We start from the raw sequence: 27,829 nt of genomic DNA, 5'->3' as shown, positions 1-27,829 counted from the left end.
CATTACACGTCCTTAAGGAATTCATATACTGATAAACGTTCTTTTGTAAACAAAACAGAAGCTTGTCAAAAGAAGTATTTGACTTCAGGCCCGCAATTTGTAACAACATCTTTTGAGAGCGAGCATTTTTAGGAATCAGCCATCCAGTCGATTGCCACCTGAGAGATCGATAAACCAGGGTCAGGAAACCAGAACGATTGCTAACAATAAGCCATACAATGCAGCAGGGCAGTAAGATGAATTAAATCAGCCAAGGGACTAGACAAGGTCCTTAACCTTCTTTAGATACTGTAAACTTTAAGAAGCTGACAAGAATAAGGAAATCATCTCCGGAACGAGATTTTAATTATATCGTAGAACGTTAACGACGATCGAAGAGATAGCTGTGCTGTCGCTAGTGAGCAAGAACTGCAAACAGAGTAACATTAATTTCTTGGGGTATATTTAAGTGACAACGACAGGATTAGAGTGACAAAAGCAACAATTTCTTGTCACTAAGTGCAGGATCTATGTAATTAATGGAAATGCTTTGTTATTAAGGATAATTAATCCTGGATCATAACTACGGCAAAATATTTCTCGAGAGCAGACTTTCTCAGCGAGTCCCCTCAATCTATGGATGCCAATGGTAGTAGCCATTTGACAAAAACACAGAGAAGCGAAAGTCACTCAGTTCTTATCCAGGACGATGATAATAACAATGACAACGAAACTGTAGTTGGAGAGTCTATCAGGTCTTCGCGTTGTTCGTCTCTGGCATGGTCTGATACTGCTACGGATTCTATCAAAACTGCTAATCAATTTAGAAGTTTAGAACGGCGCTCATCGGTAGAGAATTTCGGCCAGTTTGGATTTCTGGTTCCAGCTTTAGCATTGTTTCCACATGCTGATGGGGTAGGTAATAGTATTTGTTATTTGATAAAATACACAGTCACATAGACATCCGTCATCACCAACAGACTATTATTTCACCTGAATCAAAAACTGAGTTGTTCCTTTATGGAGAGCAGTGAAGACATAATTCCAGTAGACTGAAACAAGTCTTTCAAAAAAGCATTTATCAGGCTGTAAAGCCATTGTAAAGCTGTATAAAGATATTAGCAGCAACTGTAGCAGCATTGCGTTGACAGCCGTTCTGACAAGTTGGTCGTCAGTTCACTGTCCTGAAATATTATTATTGAGGTACAATGCCGATCAACTGAGGTATAAAAAGAGACAAATCACTGATTGAGTCGTTACACTGCTAAGGCACAAGAAGGTGTGAATTGTTTTATTAGCCCTCGTGCAAGTACCAGAAAAAAAGTCCAGGTTTTGAGGTCAAGCCATATACCACCCTTTTCTGAACAAACATAAAATACAAATCCAATGTTTTTAAAGTTGAAAGGCAAGGGTTGAAAGAAAATCAAATATCGGACAACTAAATCATATAAGGAAACTCAGAATTTTAGAAAAGACTCAGTTCTGGAAAATCTTATGTAAGATCTGGAAAATCATTACGACCTAAATTTATATATATTATGAGATTAATCATATAGATATGACTGGAATATGGTGAATATTGATCTCCTTGAATGATCGAAATCATTACGAACTTGCATTTTTGATATATGTGGGAAGGAAAAAAACAGATAAATTTTGTGTTTTTGGAGTTCGGATCCGACATTAATGTAAAATCTGGAAAATCATTATGAACCTAAATTTATGAGATTATAGATAGATATACGAGCAAGAAAATCAATGATCTCCTAGGAGTTAAGTACCTCAGAGATTGATTTAAGATCTGGAAAACGATCTGGAAAAGATTTATGAGTTATGTTATATCAATTAAGTGAGCAGTAGTTTTAATAGCACGAGTAGATAAGCGAAAACTTTACAAGACGATAGTGAATGAAAGCGTTCATAGACTTAAGTTCAGTATGCAGTAAAAGTAGTATCATGATCATTTGCGATTGCGATCACCCATTATCAACCAAAAATCTACAAAAACGCCGCTCCGCAGTCAAAGGAGATAGATCTTCTCATACATTTTAGGCCCGATTTTAGGGTGGAATACGGTAGTGGATATTCTTTCGAGTCTGTTGTATTTTGTCGTTTTTCATTTTTCGTTATAATAGGTTTAGTTCATATATCATTATTCATACACAACGCCCAATTCTTATAAAGTAAAGTAGAGAAAGAACGAAAGGAAGATATAAAGACGGAAAGAAAAAAGGAAGAAAGGAAAGAAAGACGGAAAGAAAGGATTAGATAGCTTTTGTTTCCAAGTGATCATTTTTTAAAAATTACTGAAAAAAAGCGATACTTCAAACACTGAAAAATACAGAAATAAAATATTTACAATCGTAAATAATAATCTCAATTGCTATCATTTTAGTATTATTCTGGCTACATGGCTGTCCGGACCCGCGTTCTTAAGAAATGACAGACGATTATGGAGATCAAGAATGATTAGTCCGATCATTTACTGATTTAATATCAGTCAGTATTTGTTTTAAATGTGTTTCTATTCTCTTCACATTGTATATGTTTCCTACAAGTGACAATCGTTTATCTAATTGGGTAGTATGGTTGCTAACGTGGGGAAAAAGGCAAGAAGAAAATGTGTCATTGATGTTTGTGATAGAACCTTTCCATATATGCAAAAAGTTTGACGCTAAAATATTAAATTGATCCTGAAAATTGAAAATATCAACGCAATGAAACTAGAAATCAAAAAGGTAATTCACTCTATTATAAAACTATGGTACTCTAAAAAAATCGTACATCCTTTTTAAAATAAATTAGAATTTAATTTAACTCATAAATGTTTTTAGATTACTCTCTAACTTAGAACCGAATATTATCTTCGTCGGAGCCAAAAGTGTGTGTCACTTCAACAAAAAGCTTTCGTTGCCAGCTTTCGATTTAGAAGTTGGTTTGTGCGGAAGAAGCAACTGAAGTCTGGAGAATCCCGGGATATCTGTTCTTGAGGATGGAGCGCAGAATGAAATAATTCTTTATCCAATTTTCCTTTGGTATTTTTGAGAAAAGTCTTTACAGAAGATAGGATATGGGATAACAATAATGATATTATTAATATGATAATAATAATAATTTATTTTTTTATCATCAATATTAGTAGTAGTAGTATTATGGTTATTAATAGTTAGTAATATCATACCACTATTTACGATAATCATTTTGAAACAAAGACGTCCGAGTCATTCACATAATGCAATATTATTTAGATAGCCGAGCGAATAGCATACGAAACCTTAGATATTCACCTTTTTGAAGTTCTAAATAAGGACTAGTAACGACCTCGTGGCGCATAGCATTGTGGGGCTTATTTCGAGGCCCGAAATGACGGAGCTTAGTGACCTCGCTCTTGAAGGTTAAAATTGTGACATTCAGAATCCGCTGATTTTGTTTTTAAATGAAATATTATTGAATCACTCTCGATTGCTTAATGCGGTTAATTTCCATCGTTTTTCCGTGAGCAGTTCGCAATCATTCCGAATTAGATAAAATAACAATTACTTTTTTCTTACCTTCTTTCTTCTTTGTCACCAAAAACCGTCGTCAACTCTTGGTGCGTGACTTGCTACCATATTTGATTATGCTTACTGCCTTTGTTTGTATATACAGGCTGATGCACTCACCCAACAGTTTGGAGACCTGCAAGGTAAACACAGAGAACTCAAGCTGGCAGCAGCACATATAGATGATGCTTTGAACGGAAGGTACAAAACATAGCTTTTTTTAGTTCGTTTATTTAGAAATGAGTGTGGCTCAGGGGTGTTGGTTGACTATAGGGACGAATAGACTGACGCTCATTAAAAAATGCATATGACTGGGGGAAAAAAGCTATAAGACGATCAGTGAGGTTTTGATCTGACTGTACGGCCGTTAAGGTGGACATTCCTTAAAAGAGGGTGCAAGCTATATGTAAAATAAATAAATGAATGTCGGTTTATTTGTTTGTTTGTTTCTCTTGTAGGGGTGGTTATGGTAAAGCTAGATCGTACTTCAAGCCTCCTCTGGCACGAAGGTATTTCAACACAGGACATATTCATGCTTGTTTGGAAACCAAAGCTTCGTGAAAGAAAGAGATGAAGAAAGAGATGAAGAAAGGAAGGAAGAAAAGAAGGAAGGGAGAAAGAGTAGAGAGACAGGAAGGGAGGGAGGTAGGGAGGCAGGGAGGCAGGGGCCGTGAGGGAGCGAGAGAAAGAGAATATCATTTTTTAACGGATATTCAGATTTTTTTAAGAAGGAAAGAAACGATAATTTGCTCATCTCTGTCTATCAAACAAACGAGCCAGTAAATTAAGACCACTAGAATGAACTGATCGATATTGATTTTATGTTATTTCAGGTGCTTCAAGATACTCAATAACCCATGGTTTCGTAAAATTATGATGTTTAATATTCTCCTTCACTCGTTAACCATCTTCTTTGAGCCTCCGTCAGTTTCTTTACAAGAGTGAGTATCCATACCTCTTTTGAAAATTAAACAAATGGTTCCAGTCGGACATAAAAGACGGAAGGCTAGAACAGTGGCTAGAAAGTGAATTTTGGCGCAAAACATCCCGCAAAATCCACAGAAATCCATAGAAAACCGAATCCCCTTCCATTCGTCCTGTATGGCTAGTCTCTACTCTACTCGTGTTGGGGTTATTTGTATCGACTTTCGAGATCGTAGAATAGACACAGAAGGGGTGATTGGTCCTCAAGTTGTGTACCAGTCTATTCGTATACCAGAAATATATGATCTTAAACTGAGTGCATCTAACCACTCAACTATTCACTTTAGGTAGAATCACCAGTGACAGTCATGTCACATCAGGGGTTAGGTAAATGTTAATGTCAAGATACATCTTTTTGCAGGGTAGGACTACCAATGACTAGTTGTTTTCGCCAATTAACAAATTTTCATCCTCAAGTTTCGTATTAATGTAGAATAGCATTACATGTATTAAGTATGAGATATTGACACCCTTCATGAACTTTGGAGAGGGAGGGGTTGGGGGGCTTGCTAATATCCACTAACTTTACAAGTCTCAGCCCCTATGCTCAGTCTTTTGCACGCATACTGGTCTACAGCTTTTTCCATTTTTTTAGGATGCTACTATGTTCTTTTTTTCTAACAAAATATAGACTTACCTTCATCAAGTATAGTTGACATTGTCCTTGTACTTTTGTGTCATTAACAGGATCTCCCCATTCGTCTTTATACTGGATATATTTTGCATAATTGTCTATGTATTTGACTTGGCTGTTAACATCACATTTCTCACGTGGCCTGTGTTTTGGTCTCGCAAAGCTGAACCTTGTGTCTGGAATGGGTAAGTCAAGACATTAGATTGTTTTTTTTTTATGACTGTGAGAAATTATTGCGCACCGTACGCTTACGTTAGGCATCTGGTGGTAACTCAGTCCTGAACCAATAGATCTTTTCGGCTTGCGCGTAAGTAATACTTTTCCATCTTTACGGGTTAACAAAAAAAAGAAAAAACTCTCAGGGGTATGACACATTGACACAGTTTGAAATGGGGCGGCGACGTCACGGTCACGGTTAGCACGATCACGTTCGCGACACGGTCACGGTCACAGTACGGTTACGCTCACAGCACAGTCACGTTCATAGCACGGTCACGGCACGGCCCGTCCTTAAAATAAGTTTTTCTAATAACACGAAGAATACTTATCTACTGTGAATAGTGCGTATTAGTGTTATAAAGTATAGGCTGTTACTATGATTAATAATTTACGAATTACTAGCTTCCACTGCACTATCAAAAACAGAGTGGGGCAAATCAGTTAAGAGACATTTTTCTTCTCAAAGTATAAAATAAGATATCAGCAGCATATATAGTCAGACAAGATGAAAGCAGCCATCATAAATAATTTTACTCAGTGTGCTTTTTCCTTAATCTTTTCTTTCAGGATACAGTTTGTACTTGTATGCATGTTTATTATGGATTTCGTTTTGTTGATTATATCGGCTTTGACTCATACAGTAAGTAATTGATTCCAATGACTCCCAGATGCAATAGACCTTTTTATCTTGGGCGTAATGTTTTCCCATTTCAGACCACGTGCTATTCTCTTGGGAATAAAATTCTTTGTTAGAGTTGTGTTCGGCTACATTCATTTGTATTCTCATGCGCAACCGTTAAACAAAGAAATGGTTACGCCCAAGATTCGCCCAAGTTAAAGATGTTTTACGCATGCGCAATAAACAAAACTCGTGTTTGACTACTGACAAACGACGTAGAGTTTAAGGCGGCAAGTACAATTTTGACCACTTATTTAGCCTGACGTAGATACAGCAGCTCATATCTTTGAGAGAAGTCTAATAAAATTTGTTTCTAATGAATTGGTATTTTTATTTTTTATATATATATTTTTTATTTTTCAGTACATTCCACAAGTATTTCGCTGTTTCAGACTAGCCGTTCTGCTCTGCAAAGCAAAGAACATTAGGCATATATTGATGGTATGCATATGTAATGCCCTTATAACAATTAATAGACTATCATTATTATTAATTCTATTAATATTAATATTACTTTGATCATTAATATTAATTTTATATTACTATATGATAATTCACCTCGAAATAGCCAAGCTTGTCATCAAGATGTAGGGAAATAATCACGTGATCCATTATTCTAAATAGACTATCATTACTATTAATTTTATTAATATAAATTTTATTTTAATTATTAATATTAATTGTATACTAGTCTGTTTTGTCTTGAAAACATTATTGATCTCGTCTTTTTTTCTCTTTCTGATATCAGGTTCTTCTAACAATAGGTTTTAAATTATCAAAGGTTAGTATGATAATGTGATTAATATTCCCCAACAGGCTCACTCGCTTTGTTTAATAATTCCATCAGACGTAGTTGATTCTTTATCAAAACTGGGTCATGTTCAGAGAAGAGTAGATAGCAAAAGACATAAGACAATACATATTCCTTTTAAAGTCATCTTGGTTGGCTAACAGGAAAATACAAAACACAGGCACAAACTCCATTGAGAAAACGTACGGCTATTTTTGTAGTTTTCAGTTATCCTCACCTTCAGGATACTTTTGACAGTAATCGTATCGCAAATTTTGCCTTAAAAGATAGCGTTATCACAAGATGTAATACCAATAAGGAACTAGATAAAGAAAATCGTTCATTTCAATCATTTTTATTACTTATACTATAAATATTTACACTGTACAATAGAAAATTAATACAAAAGAAAAGTAGATGCTACTCAAAATAACGATAAAGCTAATCTAGTTGAGTAACAATGTCCAAAGAATATTTCTGCATGTATAAAGCGATTTAGATATTCAAAATGATATCGCGCGTTTGGTATCCAACATGGCGGATAATAGTCACTTGATGTATTTTGTTAAAAGCATAGAACACGAAATAGACCAGTAGTATGTAAAAAAGCTGAATGGATTTGTTTTCGTGTAATGTTTGTAGGTTTTTGCCATAATATTTGTCTTCGTGTGGGTTTCATCCTGCATTGGTCTCTACCTGTTAATGGATGTCTATGAATGCCGACACGTGCCTAATTCAACAGCACAGATTACTACTTACCAGGGGTAATTATATACTTTCTATTTAATGATCTAGGTACCAAAAATAACTCCCATATCTTTCTATTTCGGACTACGCGTCCTTTCCTTGAGTATCATTTCTTTGCTTAAAATGGTTGCGCATGAGAAAGAACATGCCGGGATATGGATGCAATGCTCCTGAAACAAAGAATCTTATACTCAAGAGAATGAAGACTGCTCATATCTTTGTACTGTGATATAAACACGATGGGAGCTGTAGAGCACGAGAGAAAACATCCTAGGAGCACGAGGTGTAGCTAGTGTTTCTCTTGCTCTTTGAGTGCTCTACATCTCCCAGAGTGTTCATATCACAGTACAGAGACATGCGCGCGTTTTTTTATATTCCTTAAATATCATATAGCACGTGACACAAGTAGTGTACCATCGCAGTTTACAGTAACTAAACTTTCGTTGCTTGTTTTCTTCACACAGGAAAGATATTCCATGCACAGTACAAAGTAAAGAGCAAGTTTACAATGGGTTGGTCATCTTCTCGCAAGCTTTTCTGTTTTCAGTCATTGAGAATATTTCTATTTATCTGGTCAAATTGTGCAGCATATTGACCATGTTATTGTATTTGTTTCCTTTTATATTCGCATAGTACTTTTGATCACGTTGGGCTCGGAATGTTACGGTTATTCGTTTTGCTCTCCACGGAAAACTACCCGGTATGTTGACCGATTTACAATAATAATATCGATTTTTTATTTCTTCTTCTTATTATTCATTATTTAGTTCTTTTTTCTTTTTCTTCTTTTTTTGTTTTTTTGTTTTTGTTTTTTTTCTTCGTTTTTTGTTGAACTATTGAATATTTGTTTTTCGATTTTTGAAGAGAATCTGCAACCTTTGAACAAATTCACGGACTTGATTAATTTTAGTGGAATTCAAAAATCACAGCGAATGCGGAAGCTGCGTATTTAAACACTCGGCTAACACTCGTTCTAATATATTGAATTTTCATATTGTCTGGCGAAAGAGCTAGTGGCTCATGTTTTACAAATGGTCGCGCAAATTGGAGCATCTTTTAGAAATATGACAAAATGGCTACTAATAATAAGATATTTTCCAGATAAAATCAGTGCGTTTTTTCATTGACAGGAAGTGATGTTACCGTCCTTGCGAGTGCAGTCTTGGTACTTTTTCTTTTTCGGTAAGTGTAAGAAACGTAAGAAGTGTAAGGCGTTATCAGTAAGATATCATAATCCATTAGTTTTCTTATTATCTTTTTATTTATTTATTTTTTTGTAGGTTCTTATGTCTTTTTTGGTGTGTTTTTTCTGACTGCCATCATTCTCGCCATCGTCGTGGATAGCTACTGGTAAGTTCCTGTGTCCTATCTCTTTAGAGTGGAAGAAAAGAGAATAAAAAAGGAAGAAAAGGAAATGGAAGAAAGAAACAAAGAAAAAAAGGAAAAGCCAGCAGGAAACTGTTTTGGAATGGGAGCAGAGAGTATATCAACAAAACAAATTCTGCTCTTTCGAATTCGAATTTGACCGTATTGCACGAAGAAGAAACTCTATCTAATAATCCTTAATAGAAAATATTTATTGCGCAGGTTTGCCTTGCAATAAATATTTAAATTGAGCGTAATGTTTTCCCATTTTAGACCATGTGTCATTCCCTTGAGAATAAGATTTGTTTGATTCGTATCCATATTCACGTGTCTTCTCATGCTCAACTGGTGAACATAGAAATAGTAGTCTAGCGAATGACATGTGGTCTTAAATGGGAAAATATTACACGCAAGCTAAAGAGGTCTATTGGTCGTGTTTTTGCAGGGTATTTTCTAAGAAACACGTGAAAAAAGAAAGAGCAAGAGAAAGAGCAGAGCTTGCAAAAGCGTGGAATCTTTTAGATCCACTAGGACTTGGTGAGTAAAGCACTGAACTGTGTAAAGAGAACGTAATGTAAGGAACTAAAAACCAATCTCTTTCAGTCCTAAAGGCCCTTTAGGATCATTTCCTAATTAAATTAAAGTTTAACTTCAAAAATAATAAAAAATCTCCGGCCTACTTAATGTCTTTTCACAGGTGCGTTGAGCATTCAAGATGAGAAATTCGTAGAGCTTTTTCGCCTTCTAAAGCCTAAGGTATACTTATAACACATATTCCTCTTTCTTTGGACAAGGATTTAATATAGTTCCTTCATATGTCTTGGCACGAACTCTTTTCTATTTTGTAAAGTCACTGTAAATTGAAACCTCACTGTACAATATAGAACCACGACGAAGAGAACATACAGCTTATTGAGATGCTAGACACAAACGAAGATGGTGAAGTCGACTCTTTTGAATGGACCACCATGTTAAGCCAGGTAAATGGAGCCTCATGTTATATGAATAACGATGGCTTCAATAAGCCTGAAGCGAGATGACGTTTTACCCCCCGACTCTATACCATAATAGTTTTTTAAATTCTTTCATATTAAAATTTTTGATTCCTTAGAGAATACAGGAACAATAGTCATAATTAAAGAACAAAAGCAGTGTGAAAAGGATTATGGTCTAGAGACGGGGGTAAAACGTCATCTCGCTTCAGGCTTATATGTTTTAGTCTTTTTTCTCTTCTCGGCAGACCGTTCTAAACCTTTTCTAATGTATAATATGGCGATGTAGCAAATATGGTGTATTGTGTTCTAGCAGCTAGAACCGAGTGTATCCTATTTGTTAAACTCAAATGAAAGGCACTTTGTGCACCTCACTTTTATATACTTCCTTTACCAGAACCTCGCGTAAATTTTCTTGACTAACATACTTACTATTCTCATGAGAAAACAAAAACTTGAGTGAGGAAAAAATTTCGCGGAGCCTTCTGCTAGTGTAGTAAAATGGCCTTGTTGACGTAATCTAGCTCCCTTCTCAAGATCTCATGCGCATGACAATAAATTATTAATATATGAATCTTTCAGGTGCTGGGCTACGAATTCGAAGAAGAAGATGAACTAACTTTTGATGACTTTGTAAGGATAACATTCTAAGTTTATATGCTGTGGTTGTGTTACCAGCACGATTATGATATATTGTTTCTTTTGTTTCGTAATATTCTTATTTTGTAGCCATGTACGTTTAAGTGTTTCTATGGGATTAGAGATGTCGCTGTACAAATAGCAGAGGTGAGATATGTTAAGATATCAGTGCTGAAACATGACCTCACTCATACGACCATCATCAATACCATTAACTACTCATAAGATCACTATACTATTACCACCAGAACTACTTCTGCAACTATCACTTTCACCACTAACGCTCTCAACCATTACTGCAACAACTCGCGACTACATCGACGACCACCACCATCACCATCACCACCACCTCAACTACCACACTTTATTCCACTACAACCAATACTATATTACCAATGCTACCACTTCCATTCCGACAACTACTAATACCGACGATAGCACTCTTGCAATGGACTCCTCTCAAAACTATCTAACATAGAGAGGCTAACATGGTAATACGAATAAATTAAAAAAAGCCACGAATTCCATCGAGAAAAAGTGTGATTTCTTTTTTTTTTTATGTTAGCCTCGGATGCTTGATAATTTTGAGAAGCTCCATTTACCACTATTTATACTACTTTCACTATTAGCACAAATTAATGTTTATTAATTAACGTTTTTTAGACAATCTTGTTCACTCGACTGATTCTGATCTTGATAATAATTCATTGGTAAGTGTTATAATATACAGACCACTTGCATCACTTTGGAATACAGCTCAATCTGGGGGACAAAACAATAGGTTCCAATTCTCAGGAGATTGGAAATCTTTTGTTTTAATTTTGTCCCCCAGATGGAGCTCCTTTGACGTCATATGTAAGGGTTTATTTTGTTTATATTTTTAGTCATTACCTATAAATAAATATATATGTATGTGTATATAAGTTAACAGATCAAACTTTTTACCTTTAAAGCATCATATTCTCTTTAAAACGGAAAGGACAAAGTTACGAAGAAGAGTTTATCCTACAAGGTCTGTAACAGTATCTGAAATTTTTTCGCCTTCCGATAGTGGATGGAAACTAAATATAGAAGCACATGCCAAGATTTCTCACGGAGAGAGTCACACATATCATTCCTTCTCCTCTCCCAATACAACCACCAAATTACCACGCATGCAATGTCAATAGGATTGTGTATCGGTGTGTCTGGATACGCCCACGAACTACGATTTTTCAGTTATTTATATATATGTTTGATAATTTTTCTTACAGTTTTAAGGTCCATTATTGTGACGATATTTATGGTAAGTGAATCTTTTTACTTTATCAACCATATTTACCTAATGAAAAGCAGCTAGAAGGTATACTTGTACCAAGTGTAAATTCCTGGTCTCAGGGTTTTATGAGTGAATCGTTTTACATTATCAACCATATTTACCTAATGAAAAGCTGCTAGAAGGTATACTTGTTCTAAGAGTAAATTCCTAGTCTCAGGGTTTTATGAGTGAATCGTTTTACCTTATCAACATTATTCACCTAATGTGAAGCAGAAGGAGGTATACTTATTTGTTAATTCCTGTTTCTAGTTCGAGGGTATTTTGAGGTGTATTGTTCTCGGCAAGAAGATCATCTCTCTTCTTGAACTCATGGATGTCACTCTGGTAAGATGATTTATGCTTTTTGTTTATCTCATTAATGTTTTTCCAAAAAAATGCTGATGATGTAGTTGATGAGGATGACGGACAATGATACATGATGATGATGGTGATGTTAAGTGATGATGCCGATGATGGTGACGATGATGGATGCCTAGACATGATGTTGATATATGATGGTGATGTTGATGATGATGATGGTGGTGGTAGCCATAATGGGATGCCTATACATGATGTTGATACATGATGGTGATGTTGATAATAATGATGGTGACGATGATGGAAGATGATACATGATGATGATGTTGATGATGATGACATGGATGATGTGACATGATGATGCGGAGGGAAATGGGTAAATTGATTTAAAAAATCATTTTTAGAAAAAGGCATGTTTCAGACTGCAGACCTAATACTCCCAAGCCCTATATCAGATTTCTACTATTGGTTATTTTTTTTGTAGATATTGATAGCATTCTGCGCTAACTTGGCATGGTACACGTCTAATGGTTCTCGATCTTATTTCCACGACTACACTACTCTTGTTTCCTGTTTGGCCGTGTTTTGTCGTTTGCCGTTCAACAATTCCCAGCTAAAGCGCGCCATTGAGGTGTTTATTAGAATAGCACCTGTCATGGTTGATCTTATATTTCTTTTATTTATTATATTGTAAGTATCGTTATTCGTTTTATTCCCTCCTTCTTTATTTTTATTATCTATATATTTTTATCTCTTTTAACGACCACTCTCGTAAGCGACCACTCTCGTAAGCAACCACTCTCGTAAGCGACCATCTCCTTAAGAGACCACCTTCTCAAAGTCCCGCTGTGTATTTCATACAAACACCGTTATTCAAATATCACGTGAGCGACCACTTACTTCTCGCTTAACAGAGAGTCAGCAGTATGATTGTTTACTTGTTTTGTTCATTGCGCAGTTTAAAATATTTCCAGAATTGTTTACTTTCCGTAATTTTTGTTACGACTAGGATCTCCTTTTAAAACGTTCTTGGTGTCTTTTTTGTCTCTTTTTCATATCCCTTCATGAGAAGCACCCAGAAAAACTAACAACAGCTATATTTTTTTAGAAACTATCGACTATTATTCAAAAAGTTAACTGAAGGGTTTTGTTACCTTGCTTAGATATCTCTTCGCTGCTGTTGGCATGGAGCTATTCAGGAACCCACCAGTACTTGAGAAAGATGGACATATGTACCTGGAGACATGTGGAATAGGATTTAATACATTTACGTAAGACTTTATGTTAAAACAATTCTGAAAAACGCACCGTACGGATGTACAATGCCATGACCGTGCGCATACCATATCCGTCACCATTTCGATTGGCTAAGCAGTTATTTTGCGCGATTTAATTGGTTGTAAGGGTGTTGTTAATTCTGTACTGTATCTGTATTGCGTGCCATGCCGTTCCACAGTCATGCGCAATCTGCTCCACAATATTTCCAGTCATTATTAGTCATATTCATTTTTCTGCCAGTCATATTCATTTTTCTGCCACTAGTAGATCTTAGGTTTCTGATCTACATTAACATTTACGAGTATAATACTTTAAATGTTTGTCTCTGTCTTAAAATGTTTAAGATCCCCGTGACCAGGGATCTTCTTCAGCGTGCCGTTGGTATTTGGGCATTTGTATTTAAATGTTGGTGTCCGCGCGCGCTAGTAATAAATCAACAATGCATCCTGACTTTAATTATAATATTTACGAGTACATTGTTTCTTTCTCAGTTGTGCCTGTTATATACTATTTCAAATGGTTACCACAAGTAATTGGCATGAAATTATGAATTTGGTAAGTATTACTGGACACTTAATCACATGAGCTTAGTTAAAGGCTGTGTGCCGCTGTCAGGCGAAGGGGGTAAGGGGTAGCAACACTGAGAGCCCTCTATCGAGATGACCTACCGCTAACTAATGGCTAGAGAACCTAACTCAAGTATACATATGATGAAGGAAATATTTAAAACCTAATTGTTTTACTTTAGGTTATTTCATCGACTGGTCAATACTGGACAAGTCTCTATTTCGTGTTGGCCTATATTCTTCTTAACATGGTAGTTATGAAGTAAGTAATCAAGGTGTTACCAGTGAGCTTTGTGAGTTTGTGAGCTAGTTCATTAGCAGAGTCGCTTGACGTGCGTCAATAGTGCAAAACATTCACACAACAGTTATTGAATGATGTATTTGCTGCGCGAAAGTTGCTCGTATTACCACACCATTCCAACGAAACATTCTATGTTTTGAAGATTAGATATAGCTTCTACTTGCAATATGGAGGTAAATATTTTTGCGCGCGGGGTGGTAATTTGAACTCTGCACCTTTCAACTCTACAATGGGCCTTACTAATATAATACGGCAGCCATGTTTATTCTTATAAGAATAAAAATCTTTGTTACATCCTCATGAATGTATTCTCAAGCACTTGAATGCGGGGATACGCGTGCAGGAATCTATTGTTCCACTCAACATGGCTGCCGCGTAAAAAAAGGCCCATATTGTGCTACAAGTTTGACTGGATATATAATTTTCGTAATACCGCATGCATCTACTGGTCATTCTAATATATTGTATTGTATCAAAGTCTTTTTGTAGCTATCGCTATTGAAGCGTTCAACAAGCTTGCTACCCTGGAAGAACAACAACACCCAGGTGTGGGAAGACATATCTCCGATCAGAGACCAACTACAGCTGTAAAGGTTGGTTAAACATTAGTATTAGTAGAATAGAGAGTGTTCCGCCATATCTCCGGGATCTCCATCTGTGCAACTACTTTGTCTCAAAAACGTTTATGTTATACCATAAACCTCCTTAGTGATTTTTCTATATTACGTGATTCAATTCAACAATTTTTCCTTTCTATAGACGTCGGTGAAATCCCAGGCTGTAGAAGTCCTCAACAGTTTTGCAAGTAGTATCTTTGGCAGTGCTCGAGTAAGTAGCAATAGATAGTATACGTTAGGCTTAGCAAGCAAAAAGGAAGCAATAGCAATAGGGGCATTAAGGCCAATTTAGCAGACCATATTTAGAAGGGGTCCCACGAAATCTGGTATCGGGGGGGAGGGGGTGAGGTCTGACTGGCAGTAAGTGGAGCATTCTAAGGCCGAAATATGCGCATATCTGATATTTTTAAAAGCAATAACGAACCCCTCCAAATCTAAAATCAATTCCCCCACCCTCCCCTGATATGAAATTAACTAGCCCCCCTTCTCAATTTTTTTCAAGGGACATAAGGAAACTCTAACTTTTTGGTGTTTTCTTCCTGATTGTAACGATATTTGCATTACCGTAAGCCATCTTATTACAAGAAGGTGGCCATGGCAATCGTGTCATCCAGGTTTAACGTGAATAATTTTTTACTTCAGGCTGAGCAAGTTGTAGAAAGAAGGCAGTCATTGGCACCTTCGATTAGTGGCGGGCGGGGAGGAAACCTTAAGAGAGGATCTATAGCTGTACCTAAGGTAAGCTAGGCTTTTCATAGAGCAGACATAGGTAAGCCATTTGAATGGCATCATTTATGTGCTGTAATTCAGTACTGTACCTTTTGCACTTAAACTGACTTATGCAGCATCCACGCGATACGATCTACAGTAACACTGTAGCCGGTGGTTTCTCAATATCTTCTAGTAACTTATCAAGCCAAAATACTTTGTTATGGCTACGGTAAGATACAATTACGGTTAAGCCTGGTTCTCATTAGCGACGCAAGCATGAGTCGAGCGCAAGCCAACGCAAGAAAAAACAAAAAATTCCGTTCTCTAGCGCTTGCGTTGCTTCTTTTCATAGTCAGAACATGAAGGTCAATCTGCTTGCGTCGATAGAGAGAACCAGGCTTTACAGTACGAGGTATTACGACGTACGACGTGAAATAATGAAGAATTCGGATATTTCTTGTTCCTTCAGACTGGTGCTACCTTATCAGAAGAGGATGAAAAATCTGAGGTAAAACCTGACCGGTGTTAGCTTTATGAGAAAAAATTAGCTTGAAAATAACGATTTTTTTCTTCAATAGGATGATAAAGATAATGACAAAGACAAGGTAATGCACTCAATAATCAATGCTAAATGAAATCTACTCTTACTCTGCTTGCAAGGGTCCTTTTTTGCCTTTAGTTTTTATTTTAGTTTCAGCCTTAAGGAGAAGCCGTAATTTTTTTTTCATGTACCGTATTTTTAATTGTTAGCAGTAAAAAAGTAAGGCATATTTTGATTCGAGATACCGTTTTTTTGAACATCATTTTTCCGACTTTTAATCTGTATTCTCGAAACAGGGCACGTGGCGTGCAGTGGGCGGGGTTGGGGGTGGGGGTGCAAAGATAATAAAAACCCATGCGAAAAGAAGATAAAAGGAAAATTTTATGAAAAGAAAAGCAAAGTGTTGTCTTTTACCAAAGAAGGTAGGGATGGCAGAGATCTTTGGAACTTCTCAAATTGCGGAAGAGAACTGACCAACAGCGTATACTGAATGGAACCCACGACAGGGGTGAGATCTAGGTAACGCTTTACGAACGCACTCTTCGCACCTCTGCCTAGCTCCCCAAAAAAGCTATTTTTTTCTCATTTTCTTTACTTTTTACTGATATATATTAGTTAAATATATCGGCATAATGTTACAATTTTCTATCGTATCATTTTAACAGCGTGAACGCAAGCTAAAAAAGCGAATGAAAGAAAAAAAGAAAACTAAACGAAAGTTAAGTGACGCAGGAAACAAGGTTCGAGTTGTTACCACGTTTAAAGGAGCATGCAACACCGACCTCGACTTGACAGTAGGAGATGAAATTACAATTATACAAAAGGTAAGTTAAAACTAATAGAAAAGAATAGAAAATCAATAAAAATAAGTGCTACAGCTATCCTGGCAGGATAAACACACAGTTGCAAAATCATTGTCAGGTTCAACACATAGAAAATAAAAGCTGAGACCGAAATGTTACATGGGAAGTACGTTAATTAGTGTACCTAGTGATACAGCACGTGGAATGTTCATAAATTTATGTTAGAGTGTTGATCAACACTCTAACATTATTACACCACAGTTCTATCCATTCAATTCACACTGTTCATAAATTGTTCACTGACAGAGAGCTTTTAACACATGTTTCATATCGACTGTGTATTTCAAATGAATACACTATAGAATAAATATGTCAATTCCCAGAACGCAATTTTCAATTTTGTTCTAGCAATAATAATAATAATAATAATAATTATTATTATTATTATTATTATTATTATTATTACTTAGAATGCAGAAAGCGGTATTAAGCTGCACAGTGAACATTGCAAGAACATTTAAATTAATCACATCTTAAGGACATTTCAAACATTCCAAGTATTTAAACTGCATCTTAAGAACATTAATAATTGGTTTTAAGTGATTGTATATATTATTAATCCTGTCATGCTGGTAGGTTACGAAATTACGCCCTATCTAGCTTACCTAATTAGCATTCAAACGTGTTTACTGCTGATAATAATAATAATAATAATAATAATAATAATAATGCATAGCAAAACTGAGCATAGCAAAACTGAGCATAGCAAGAAAATCTCATCAGTGGAATCATTGATCTTAGTGTTTTTTAGAGAAAGGGGGGTTGGGATGGAAAATGCGCAAGTGTTTCTTGTTTATCTAGACTAATCAATAATGTTCTTATTATAGACAGATAACTGGTGGCAGGGATATTGTAAAAATAGAATTGGTTGGTTTCCAGGTAAGTTATCTGACTGAAAGAATAATCTAACTAAATAAAATATTCTTGTTTCACGAGGGTAGCATTTAATACCAGCGGATACGAAGTCTCTGACCCTCGTTCTGTGATTTTTGCGGAAGTAGGAAAACTGGAGAACTTGGAGAAAACCCCTCGAGGCACCGAAGAGAACCAACAAGCTCTACTCATACTTGATGCCAAGTCCGAGGCAAAGATGGAACCCATATTTTCTTAACATACACACTTTGTTTTGCTGCATAGTTAATAGAGCGGAATTCCGCTCGATTAACTATGCCTGTTGTTATCAACTATCATCACACCACCATAATATTTACTTTCTTCATTACCATCGCCATTATCACCCTAATCGTCCAGCTTTATTAGAGTTAATGAAATCATCAACTTTTACTTTGAACTGTATAGTATAAACACTAAATGTTTTGCACGTTTCATTTCTTTTTCATTTCATAAGCATCTCATGTTGTCATGGGAACAGTGAAGGCTATTCCCGAATACCACAAGCGCGGCAAGAAGAGTGCTCAGGAAAATGAGTCAGACGCCGAAGAACTAGAAAAAACTCAGGTAGATAACGAATGGTACTTATTTTGATAGACTAACAAAATATATGTTCAAAGAAGCCAGTTACGTATCAATGTGAACTCTTGGCGCAAGGTGCGTTAAAGTCAAAGACTATGATAACGATGCTTGCTTAAACAATCACAAAGCGCGAGACTAATACCTTTTTAAATCAGAATGCGTAAATATTGCACGTTTATCGTTGAAGAATGTTGACAAGGAAATTTGAGGCACGTGGTTGCACCCCAAGAACAGGTTTTGCTACTTTGCTTTATTGGATTACCCAATTAACCAAAACAATTTTCCTCATCGTACGTCCACATATTTCTTATGTTTTAATGATTGATTGTTTTAGGTAACGGAACTTACCACAGAAAAAAGTCTTCCGCCTCCTTTCGTTCCTGAGAACTCGTTCATGAGAGAAAGAGCTTCCACACTTTCCAATCTGCCACCGTGAGTAAATTGATTCCTGTAGAAGATAATCAGATAGTGTATCAATCATTCATGTTAAAGAAATGCGCAATAAAGATCACAGGACTGTTTATGGCTGTGCGCAATAGAGATAACAGGACTATGTTTATGGCTGTGCGCAATAGAGATCCCATGACTATGTTTATGGCTGTGCGCAATAGAGATCACAGGACTATGTTTATGGCTGTCCACAATAGAGATCACAGGACTATGTTTATGACTGTGCGCAATAGAGATCACAGGACTATGTTTATGGCTGTGCGCAATAGAGATCACAGGACTATGTTTATGACTGTCCACAATAGATATCACAGGACTATGTTTATGACTGTGCGCAATAGAGATCACAGGACTATATAACAGGACTATGTTTATGCCTATCCACAACGCTGTTGTAAGCATTGAATATCTTATTCCTATTGAGTTTCTTAACTACTTATTTATATTCATATACATTTTAAACTTTTATTCATTTTTTAACTGAGATGAATTGTATTTTCTCTTAGAGGGACTCCTCCTGTCAGAGGAAGGGTAAGCTAATTTGTATTTTATTTCTGTATTATTCCTATTCTCTTTCGTTTCCATTTCATTAAACATTTTTTCAATAGAATTCCTTCGTTGTGCATTTTAACAGGTGAAGGTCAAGAAATCTGGAAACTGGCGAAAAGAGATATTGGGCGAGATGACGGTCATGAACGCTGAAGAGGTAAGAAGAAATACACCTCATTCCTTGTGGTTCATTGTTTTCCTATTCCAGACCACGTGTCATTCCCTTGAAAATTGCAATCTTTGTTTCAGTTGTATCCTTATTTATGTGTCTTCAGATGCGCAACCGTTAAACAAAGAAATTATAATCTAGGGAATGACACGTGGTCTGTAATGGGAAAACATTGCACCACGACGAATGAGGTCTATACTTTTCTTTCTCATGATGAAATTATATATTGGGGATACTTATTTTTCTAGTTTTATTTTGGTCTATTGTGATCATGTTCAAAGTAATTGTTGATTGTAATTGTTGTTGTGGTGGTGTTGGAGATTGTTGCTATATTACAACACTCATCTTACGACTTTTTTTCTAGATGCGAGAACTAAACAACATCATGCGAGCAGAGCTGCGCACGCCTGTTGGACGATCACGATCCAAAAAACTGGTGAGCTACGCGAAATTAGTTCGCAAAATATGCCACTATACTACTTACGTTATTCAAATATTTCAAGAATCGTGGCCGGAAAGGAGGCAACTCTTAAAACGAGGAGATAAGACCGAACATCTTAATTTTTATTATATAATTTTATTATCTATTTTTATCATATAATTATCCATTAAATACCTATATTTCTCCTTTTCGAAAAACTGATATTTTCACATGTGAAAATATCGTTACCATGTGTATTTAAGCTATTAGTTTATAAATAAAAACTTTTTACAATTATAAAAAGCTTGTTAAGTTGATTTTATGGATAATTACAAGGGCGGATCCAGGGGGAGGGTCGGGGGGTCGTGACCCCCCTGTCATTCCTGAGGTCAAATGGGCTTCTTGTGGTAAAAATGCGACTGGGATTCCTTTGCCCACAAAATTTACCCCTGAGACCCCCCTTCAAAAAAACCCTGGATCCGCCCTTGAATTATATAATAAACAGAATATTACATGGGCGCTTGGAGATACGAAATTTATTTTCTCGTGTTGAAAATCTCTCGCTCGTATGCTGCGCTCACTTGTGAGAGATCTTTTCAACACTCGAAGATAAATTTCGTATCTCCGCACGTCCATGTAATATCCTCTATATAAAGTGGTATTAGTTCATTTATTCTTTATTTGGCATCTTATAACATGAGGTACATTAATTAAGCTAAAAAACGTTCTTTAATGGTAGTGATAATTATGGGTTTTAGTCTTACTTAGGAATTAAATTAGGGTTTTATTTGAAAGAAAATTTTCCTCCCGTCTCCCTGGTGCCTGTCCTCATTCGAAGCCCGGTATTTCAGTAGACTAATAAGTCATTCTTATTAGGAAATAGGAAATAATCAATCATTTATGTTTTTTTTAGAGTACAATTGGTTGGGAAAGCGGAGAAATGAGGTAAGCCCTCGATAATCCTTTGTCAGGATTACTAAATAAAAGATCCTGATGCTAATAATTAAATGTGGTCGCCATTTTTGTTTTATCTTAACAGGGATTCAGTGTTTCTGGAGGAAAACGAGCACATTGATTTAGGGGAAGGTAAGCTAATTTCAGGCTGCACTTAGCGTCCAAAATTTATCAACATTTTCGTGAAAGAGGACCTACACGAAGATTACAGACTTAACTTGTTAAAAGATATTTTGTATGTAAGATTTTATCTCAGAAACTAGAAAGGTTTGATCTAATGTTGTTGTTGTTGTTTTTACCTTCCTTTACATTCCAACTTCTCCTTACATCCCACTATCACCAACATTACAAATACACACTCACACAAGCATAAACACGCACTAAAAATACGCTCATACTTCTTTCCATTATTATTTTTCATATAATTATTTTGATCAAAGGTTCAAGACCAACAAGTGCGCGGTCGATTGAACCCAGACCTTTCTCAGGTCGGTACCATTCTCCAAGTAGTCCCGGCCATGGTCGGAATACAGTTCGACCAATCAGTGATCAGTTACCCTCGTCAAGACATGGTGATCTACCCGAGATCAAATCAAAACCAAAAGTTCCTGACTTGGTAAGTGACGTTCGGCTTCCTGTATATCTATGTCCTAAAGCAATTTATTATATAGATATCGATGAAATACCAGGTTTTCTCTAGTGTCGAAAACTTAATATCTTTCACCAGTGGAAGATACCATATCTTTCACCAGTGAAAGATACCATATCTTTCACACTTGGAGATATCGCTGTTGAATCGGCTTGCTATTTTAATAAAGAATTTTTGAGCTTTTGCTTTATTTAAGTTTCATCGATATCTATATAATAAACAGAACATTACATGGCCACTTGAAGATACGATTTTTATTTTCTCGTGTTCAATTTAGATATCCCACTCGTTCACTGCGCTCACTCGTGAGATATCAATTGAACACTCGAAGATAAAATTCGTATCTCCGCGCGCCCATGTAATATCCTCTATATATATATTTTAATTTAAATCAATATTACTACAGGTTACATCCAATGGACCCTTCTGAAAATTATCTTGCATGCGAGGCTAACATGGAAATACAAAAGAAATGCCACGAATTGCAACTTTTCTTTTGTATTTTCATGTTTGCCTTGTATCCAAGGTAATATTGAGAAGAGTCGGGGACGACTAAGTCTTGGGCATACTATAAAGGTTTTGCACCATCACGTGACGGCAGCCATGTTAGATGGCAGGACCAATACAATAGCTTTACATGAGAAAGAATTCAATTCCCGAGAGCGCAGGGATTTTATTGTTCTGCCATCTAACCACAGGCAGTCCAAGCTGTATTAGGGGCGCCGCCACGTGATGGTGCAAAGCCTCTATATGGTTTTGTAGCCCAGCTCGGGCTGTCGTTCCTAATCGTCAGAGGCTTTGGGTAACCCTACAACCGGAAGCAAGGAATATTGCGACCACGTCCTCACGGTGCTTGCTCGAACTCTTTCCAAGATAAGCCAAAACAAGCATGGACAAGCCTTTGGCTTTGTGAAATCTACAAATGGCGAACAAAAACATTTATTTGTTTTCGCTACCCTCGATTATCCAATCAAAAAGTAGATCTATTGTTCTTCTTAAAAGCCAATCATATGGCGAGAATTTGTAGGGTTTTCCAGAGTCTCTGACTGGGAGGAACGACAACCGAGGAAAATCTGAGAACGAGAATGTTCTGTAGCCGTATTCTCGGATAAGGAGACCGTTATTAGGCTACCAATCGTACCCCATACAGGGTCTGTGATGAACATGTCCTCAGAAGAGACCGTTGCTAAAGAGATTATATCCCATACTGGGTCTGAGATACGTCTGCTTTCATTAATCCTACTCATATTCCCTCATATTCAAGTTCGTTTATAACATCATTTCAAAACAATCTTAAATCAAACAATCAAAACGCAGCTTTTAAAAAGATAGCAGGAAAAAAGAAACCGCATCTCCTCCGGCAGAACAGTCAGAATAAGTCAAAAAGCGACAGTCAGAATATGTCAAAAAATTATTCACGAAGAAGCAATTAACAGCTTTTCTGTCAACAGCAGGAAGAATAGTTGAGAATGTCAAAAACCTTATTGACGATTAAGCAATATGAGACTAATTCTGCACCAAACAGGCAGGAAGTGTCGAGTATAATTACTCTTAAAAGTTACCCTCGCATGTAATGGCATGTACATTTATTTTCTTTCGATTGCATGTTGTTGAATAGGTTTTTATCATGTTTATTGCCTAAATATTCGTATATTTGAATGCAGTTTTTCATGATATAAGTTGGAAATCATTATCTGGCCCGACCCTATAAAATTCCATGTCATTTCCCATTTTCACATTCCTTTCAATGCTTTGCTTTTTTGTGGGGGAGGGTCGAAACACTGCCAGAAAATTAAGCGCGTTTCTCATATCCGCTTTGAAATCAGTAAAAAAGCTGATTATTAGTTTATTCTGAGTTAATATTGCATGTTCCGAAAATCAGAAGAATCGCAGGAAATTGACTTTCAACTTCCCAAAATTCTTTGTTTCTGGTTGCTTCTTATACATCTTCAGAGTTACAACATCTCCTGATCAGTATTCAGTATAACATGTGCGATTTTTTCTCGATGCCCCCTTAAACTGAAATGCATTATGGGAATGTGAATATAGCGAACAAAGAGTGCTACAGTGAATCTCTAGCAACTGTGGGAATGAACATCAATGGAAGATTGTGACTGGCTTAGGTGAATATGATACTGATTTTGCTCTCTCCTGATTGGCTAAAGTTTTTTATCTTTAGTTTTGTTAAGTGCTCCCGGTTAATGTGTCCGCATAGTAATTGGTTCAATTTAACGGTAGTTAAAAATTTTCATGCAATTTGTTTCATTTCTCTCCCAAAGTTTGTCGCTCCTGGCACTCCGACTAGTCGTCGAAAGTCCGAACAACGAAGAGAGTCTCAAAATGTTGTACAACGATTGGAGGTGAAAAATAAACCGTCCCCTCTCCCACCAAAAATGAAAGGCAAACCAAAACCAGATAAAAAGAAAAATGGTGAGATGCCTGATTGGATGGTCAAATTTGTCAATGATAAAAAACTAACTGTCGGTGATGATGTGAAGCTCGATGAGACAAAACAGCAAAAAGGAAGGAGAAGTTCGTCAACTGCGGGGCTATCTACGCGTACTGGGACCACTTCTTCTAAGTCTTCTACGGGTACTGGGACACTGAAAAGTACTACAGCAACAGCCAAGTCTAGGTCTACTGGGAACATACCTAGTGATGTAGAAACAACCCAGGGGAAAAAGAAAAACAGTCCTCAGATTAGGAAAAAGAGTTTAACATCTACTGCTGTGCCTGGGAAAGTGAATGTGTCGAGTGCAACAACGAGTCGCATTTGGGATAATAGATAATGACAAATGAAGAACCTTCTCTACTCGTTTGAGCCCGCAGTAACAACTGTCGCTGCATGTTTCTACATAAGAGTGTCAAGTGCCGCAATGATATTAAATAATGCAGATAAAAGTGATCTGACATTGTTTTACACAGTGTCCTCAGTTGTTCAGCAGATAATAAAATCAGTTTCTTAAAAAGATTACAACATCTGTTAATCGCTGTGGCTGGATTAGAACGGGCAAATCCATACACTAGGTTTAGGGAGGCTTAGATTTAATTGAAAAAATGAACCCATTATGTTCCATACGGATAACGATAATAATTATAGAAAAGAAATTATCCTGTCTCTTCGTTTTCAATTTCGGTCGAATCGATCCGGCTAGAGCGAGCAGCAGTAATCAAATAGGAAAACCATAATGATAACAATTGATATTCCAAAACTCTAAACGAATAAGCCTGGGTATGCTCCTCTTAAAAGTTATCACGTGGCAAATAACGAAGTCTCGAATTTTCATACAAAGTGTTTAACACCTGTCTTTGTGCCTGGAAAAGAGAGTACACATGCATGCATCGAGCTGGAACCAAGATCAGTCGAGTCATAGAATATTTTATGATAATAAAATCGTTTTTTACAATTTTATGTGGCAGATTATTTAATCTTTTTCAAAAAGAGTTGAACACCTGTCACTGTGCCTAGAAAGGAAAACGTGTCCAGTTGTCCAGCGAATTGATCTTGACAAAAGACAAGGCAAATAATTCTGGGGGTGCTTTGAATATAATATCAGAATGGAATGATAACCAAATCTCGGTTTGTCTGATCGATAAAACAAAGTTTACCACCTGTCAATAAACCTGGAAAAGTTTCGGTTGAAAGCTAGAAAAACAATTGAATTATAAAAAAGATAATCTAATAATCCTACCTCTTGAAAACTTTCAGTGATTTTAAGATTTAAAAAAACTAAAATGTCTTTTGTAAAGAGCACCTGTCACTTAGCTTGTAAAAGCCTGTTCGAGGCTAAGACCGAAAGATAGAGTTTAGTTTCACATTAATCAAGTTCTCCATTCCTCTAAATACGTCTTGACTGCAAATACCTTTCAGATAGAGCGGTCTTAGTATGAGTGAGAAAAGATACTCCAAAATTTTATCCACACCGTAGCCATTACTACAGTATGGCGAACCGTGCATGTTGTTAGTCAGTACCGCACGTTTCCCACTCCGATACGACAACGCACGGCTCTAGTTGCTCTTGAGGCCCACATAGGGTTATTTTACCTCCTTTGGTATAATAAATAATGGTGTTAACTAGGACAAAAACTGCAAAAGGTTCCAATAGCAGCAATATCAAGAAGTAATAAGAGCAACGGAGAATTTACAAGAACCGAAAAAAAAATTAAATATAGATAACGATATTCCGGATCCCTTGAAATTTTGAATAATATCTTGATATATTTCGTTTCCTTTCTATTCCGTTTTCCATTTTATCAAACATGACTGCCCTGCGGCAACAGATAGAGCCGGAAAACCCCCTATCTTGTTTCTCAATCTATAAATTCAGATTCATATTTTGGATGAATAGTGATTTCGACGCTAAATCTAATTTGATCTATGATTTAGACGTGCCCTGTATTTGATCAGCCCGGAGGCTGTTTCGGGGTTAGATTAAATTGAATTGTTTGGGATTAAATAACAAAGTAACATGTAATCTTGCAGGCCTCGGTTGTTATTTATTTATTTATTATTATTTTTTGTTTTAAGTACATTCCTGATGACTGAGTAGGAAGCGTAAGTTTCCGATGGCTTTTGCAATGCACCAATAAGAGAGCTAGAAAATCCAAGTCATCCAATTACAGCGTTTTTAAATAATTGAGGAAGACCTTAATTCTTTCAGTTTCTCAAACGGTTTCCCATCAATCATTAAAAGGCGAGAAAAATCAGCTCATCCAATCACAGCCATGGAGCATATTTCTAATACTTCATAGACTTGAAGTATCCAGGAATCTAAAATGGATTCCTAAATGCACCAATCAAAGAATCTGAGTAACTTTAAACCATCCAATCGAAATGCTTGAAATCAACACTATATATCCTCGTGTTAGAATTCCATTTTAACTAGTGTGCAATAGCCTAGAAAACAAAATGGCACGAGTATCTTATGAACCAAGACTTATAGTACTATTTTTGGCTCACTGATCCAAATATAACCAATGATAAACACGTAAGAAGAGGTCACATAATATCAGCTTCTTGTCAGGGAACATGACGCGTTTGTTTCACTTGCTTAAGTCGCTTCGTGATTCTTGAGATTTTGGCACTAAGACCCAACCTTAAACGGAAATGCTACTTTCATTTACTTAAGCTTGTCTGGTCAAAGATCACGTATGTCAGTATTGTACTTTTGACTATTCGTTATATCTATTTATTTGTTTTTGTCATATTTTTTTAGTGAGGGTGGACAGAACTCTCTTAAAACTATCAATCTAAAAGTGATGCTTAGAGGAAAATAAGAGACAAATCACTCTTTCTCTCGATGGAGATTAAATCGTATTACTTTTGTATTTCCTGTAGCCTACTATGTGTTCAGAGTTAGATTTTACTATATTTCGACACTATTTATAGCTACTATATTTAGGAATTAAAAAATAATCATTGGAAGTTGACGCATCCCCTGACTAAGGGCTGACTGTCAACGTTGGAAAAAATAATCAAAATGAATGTCAAGTCCAAACACATTAACGAAAAAGGCCCCTTATTAAGCCAAAATATAATTATATATTTGTAAAATTGCATTTATTTAATTTACAGTGTAATGATTGACTGACAAAGTTGGCAAGAATCTTTCACAATTGAAGAGCATTGTTCAAACGCAACACTTAACTAGAGAGGCATGTTTAATAATCTTATTGGATGAGCCCTTTAGACGTAGATCAGTAGATATTAAAACTCAAATATGATGTAAAATGTACATTTGTACAAAGCCCACAGGAATCAAAAGGCACTTAAAGAAGTGTAGAAGTAGTATACGAGCTAATACAGGTGATTTCAACAATGAGTTAAGAAAGATATTTCACGCCATGATTGCGTGCACATGCATTTCTACCCATTATTGCAGAGAATAAGTGCTTCATCGTAGAGTGCGGTAGAGTGGATCAAGTGCAGCTCGGGCAGATTAAAGAGATATAAGCAATGGGGTATCTTACTTATCCATGCGCCGGAGACATGAATTACAGCCGTTTTGAGTAAAATAAAATTAGAATAAAATTAGTTTATTTGCTTGCTTGCGTTTTACCTTTTCATTTAAACGAAAGTAGTGAAAATGAGAAACACTATCT

The 27,829-nt window shown here is 36.3% G+C and overlaps 1 protein-coding gene and 1 long non-coding RNA gene across 2 annotated transcripts; one reads left to right on the top strand and one right to left on the bottom strand.

Annotated features, from left to right (window-relative positions):
* Positions 1-43: 43 nt before the first annotated feature.
* On the top strand, positions 44-25,134 carry LOC116290022 (uncharacterized). Its single transcript, XM_031696991.2, has 42 exons — positions 44-894; positions 3,628-3,722; positions 3,980-4,030; positions 4,355-4,462; positions 5,193-5,324; positions 5,926-5,998; positions 6,401-6,478; positions 6,786-6,818; positions 7,470-7,591; positions 8,039-8,086; positions 8,208-8,274; positions 8,705-8,756; positions 8,855-8,924; positions 9,385-9,476; positions 9,637-9,695; positions 9,824-9,919; positions 10,514-10,564; positions 10,661-10,717; positions 11,234-11,280; positions 11,524-11,582; positions 11,824-11,855; positions 12,138-12,212; positions 12,670-12,875; positions 13,349-13,456; positions 13,955-14,018; positions 14,212-14,291; positions 14,809-14,923; positions 15,090-15,158; positions 15,590-15,685; positions 16,128-16,166; positions 16,237-16,263; positions 16,865-17,023; positions 17,890-17,941; positions 18,411-18,520; positions 18,870-18,967; positions 19,492-19,516; positions 19,620-19,691; positions 20,068-20,139; positions 21,038-21,069; positions 21,164-21,210; positions 21,519-21,694; positions 24,007-25,134. The coding sequence occupies exons 1-42, from the start codon at positions 616-618 to the stop codon at positions 24,514-24,516; spliced, it is 3,933 nt and encodes a 1,310-aa protein (XP_031552851.2). The 5' UTR covers positions 44-615; the 3' UTR covers positions 24,517-25,134.
* On the bottom strand, positions 3,481-18,978 carry LOC116290025 (uncharacterized). Its single transcript, XR_004196393.1, has 4 exons — positions 18,884-18,978; positions 13,340-13,421; positions 5,143-5,315; positions 3,481-3,657 (listed from the first exon to the last, which is right to left on the bottom strand). It is a non-coding gene; the product is annotated as an uncharacterized LOC116290025 (long non-coding RNA).
* Positions 25,135-27,829: the final 2,695 nt, after the last annotated feature.

The sequence above is a fragment of the Actinia tenebrosa genome, unplaced genomic scaffold (assembly GCF_029948245.1).
Source record: "Actinia tenebrosa isolate PJP-AT-01 unplaced genomic scaffold, QUT_ActTen_1.0 PGA_scaffold1__47_contigs__length_23844297, whole genome shotgun sequence".
Classification (NCBI taxonomy): domain Eukaryota; kingdom Metazoa; phylum Cnidaria; class Anthozoa; order Actiniaria; family Actiniidae; genus Actinia; species Actinia tenebrosa.
This window is presented reverse-complemented; position numbering and strand designations above follow the sequence as displayed.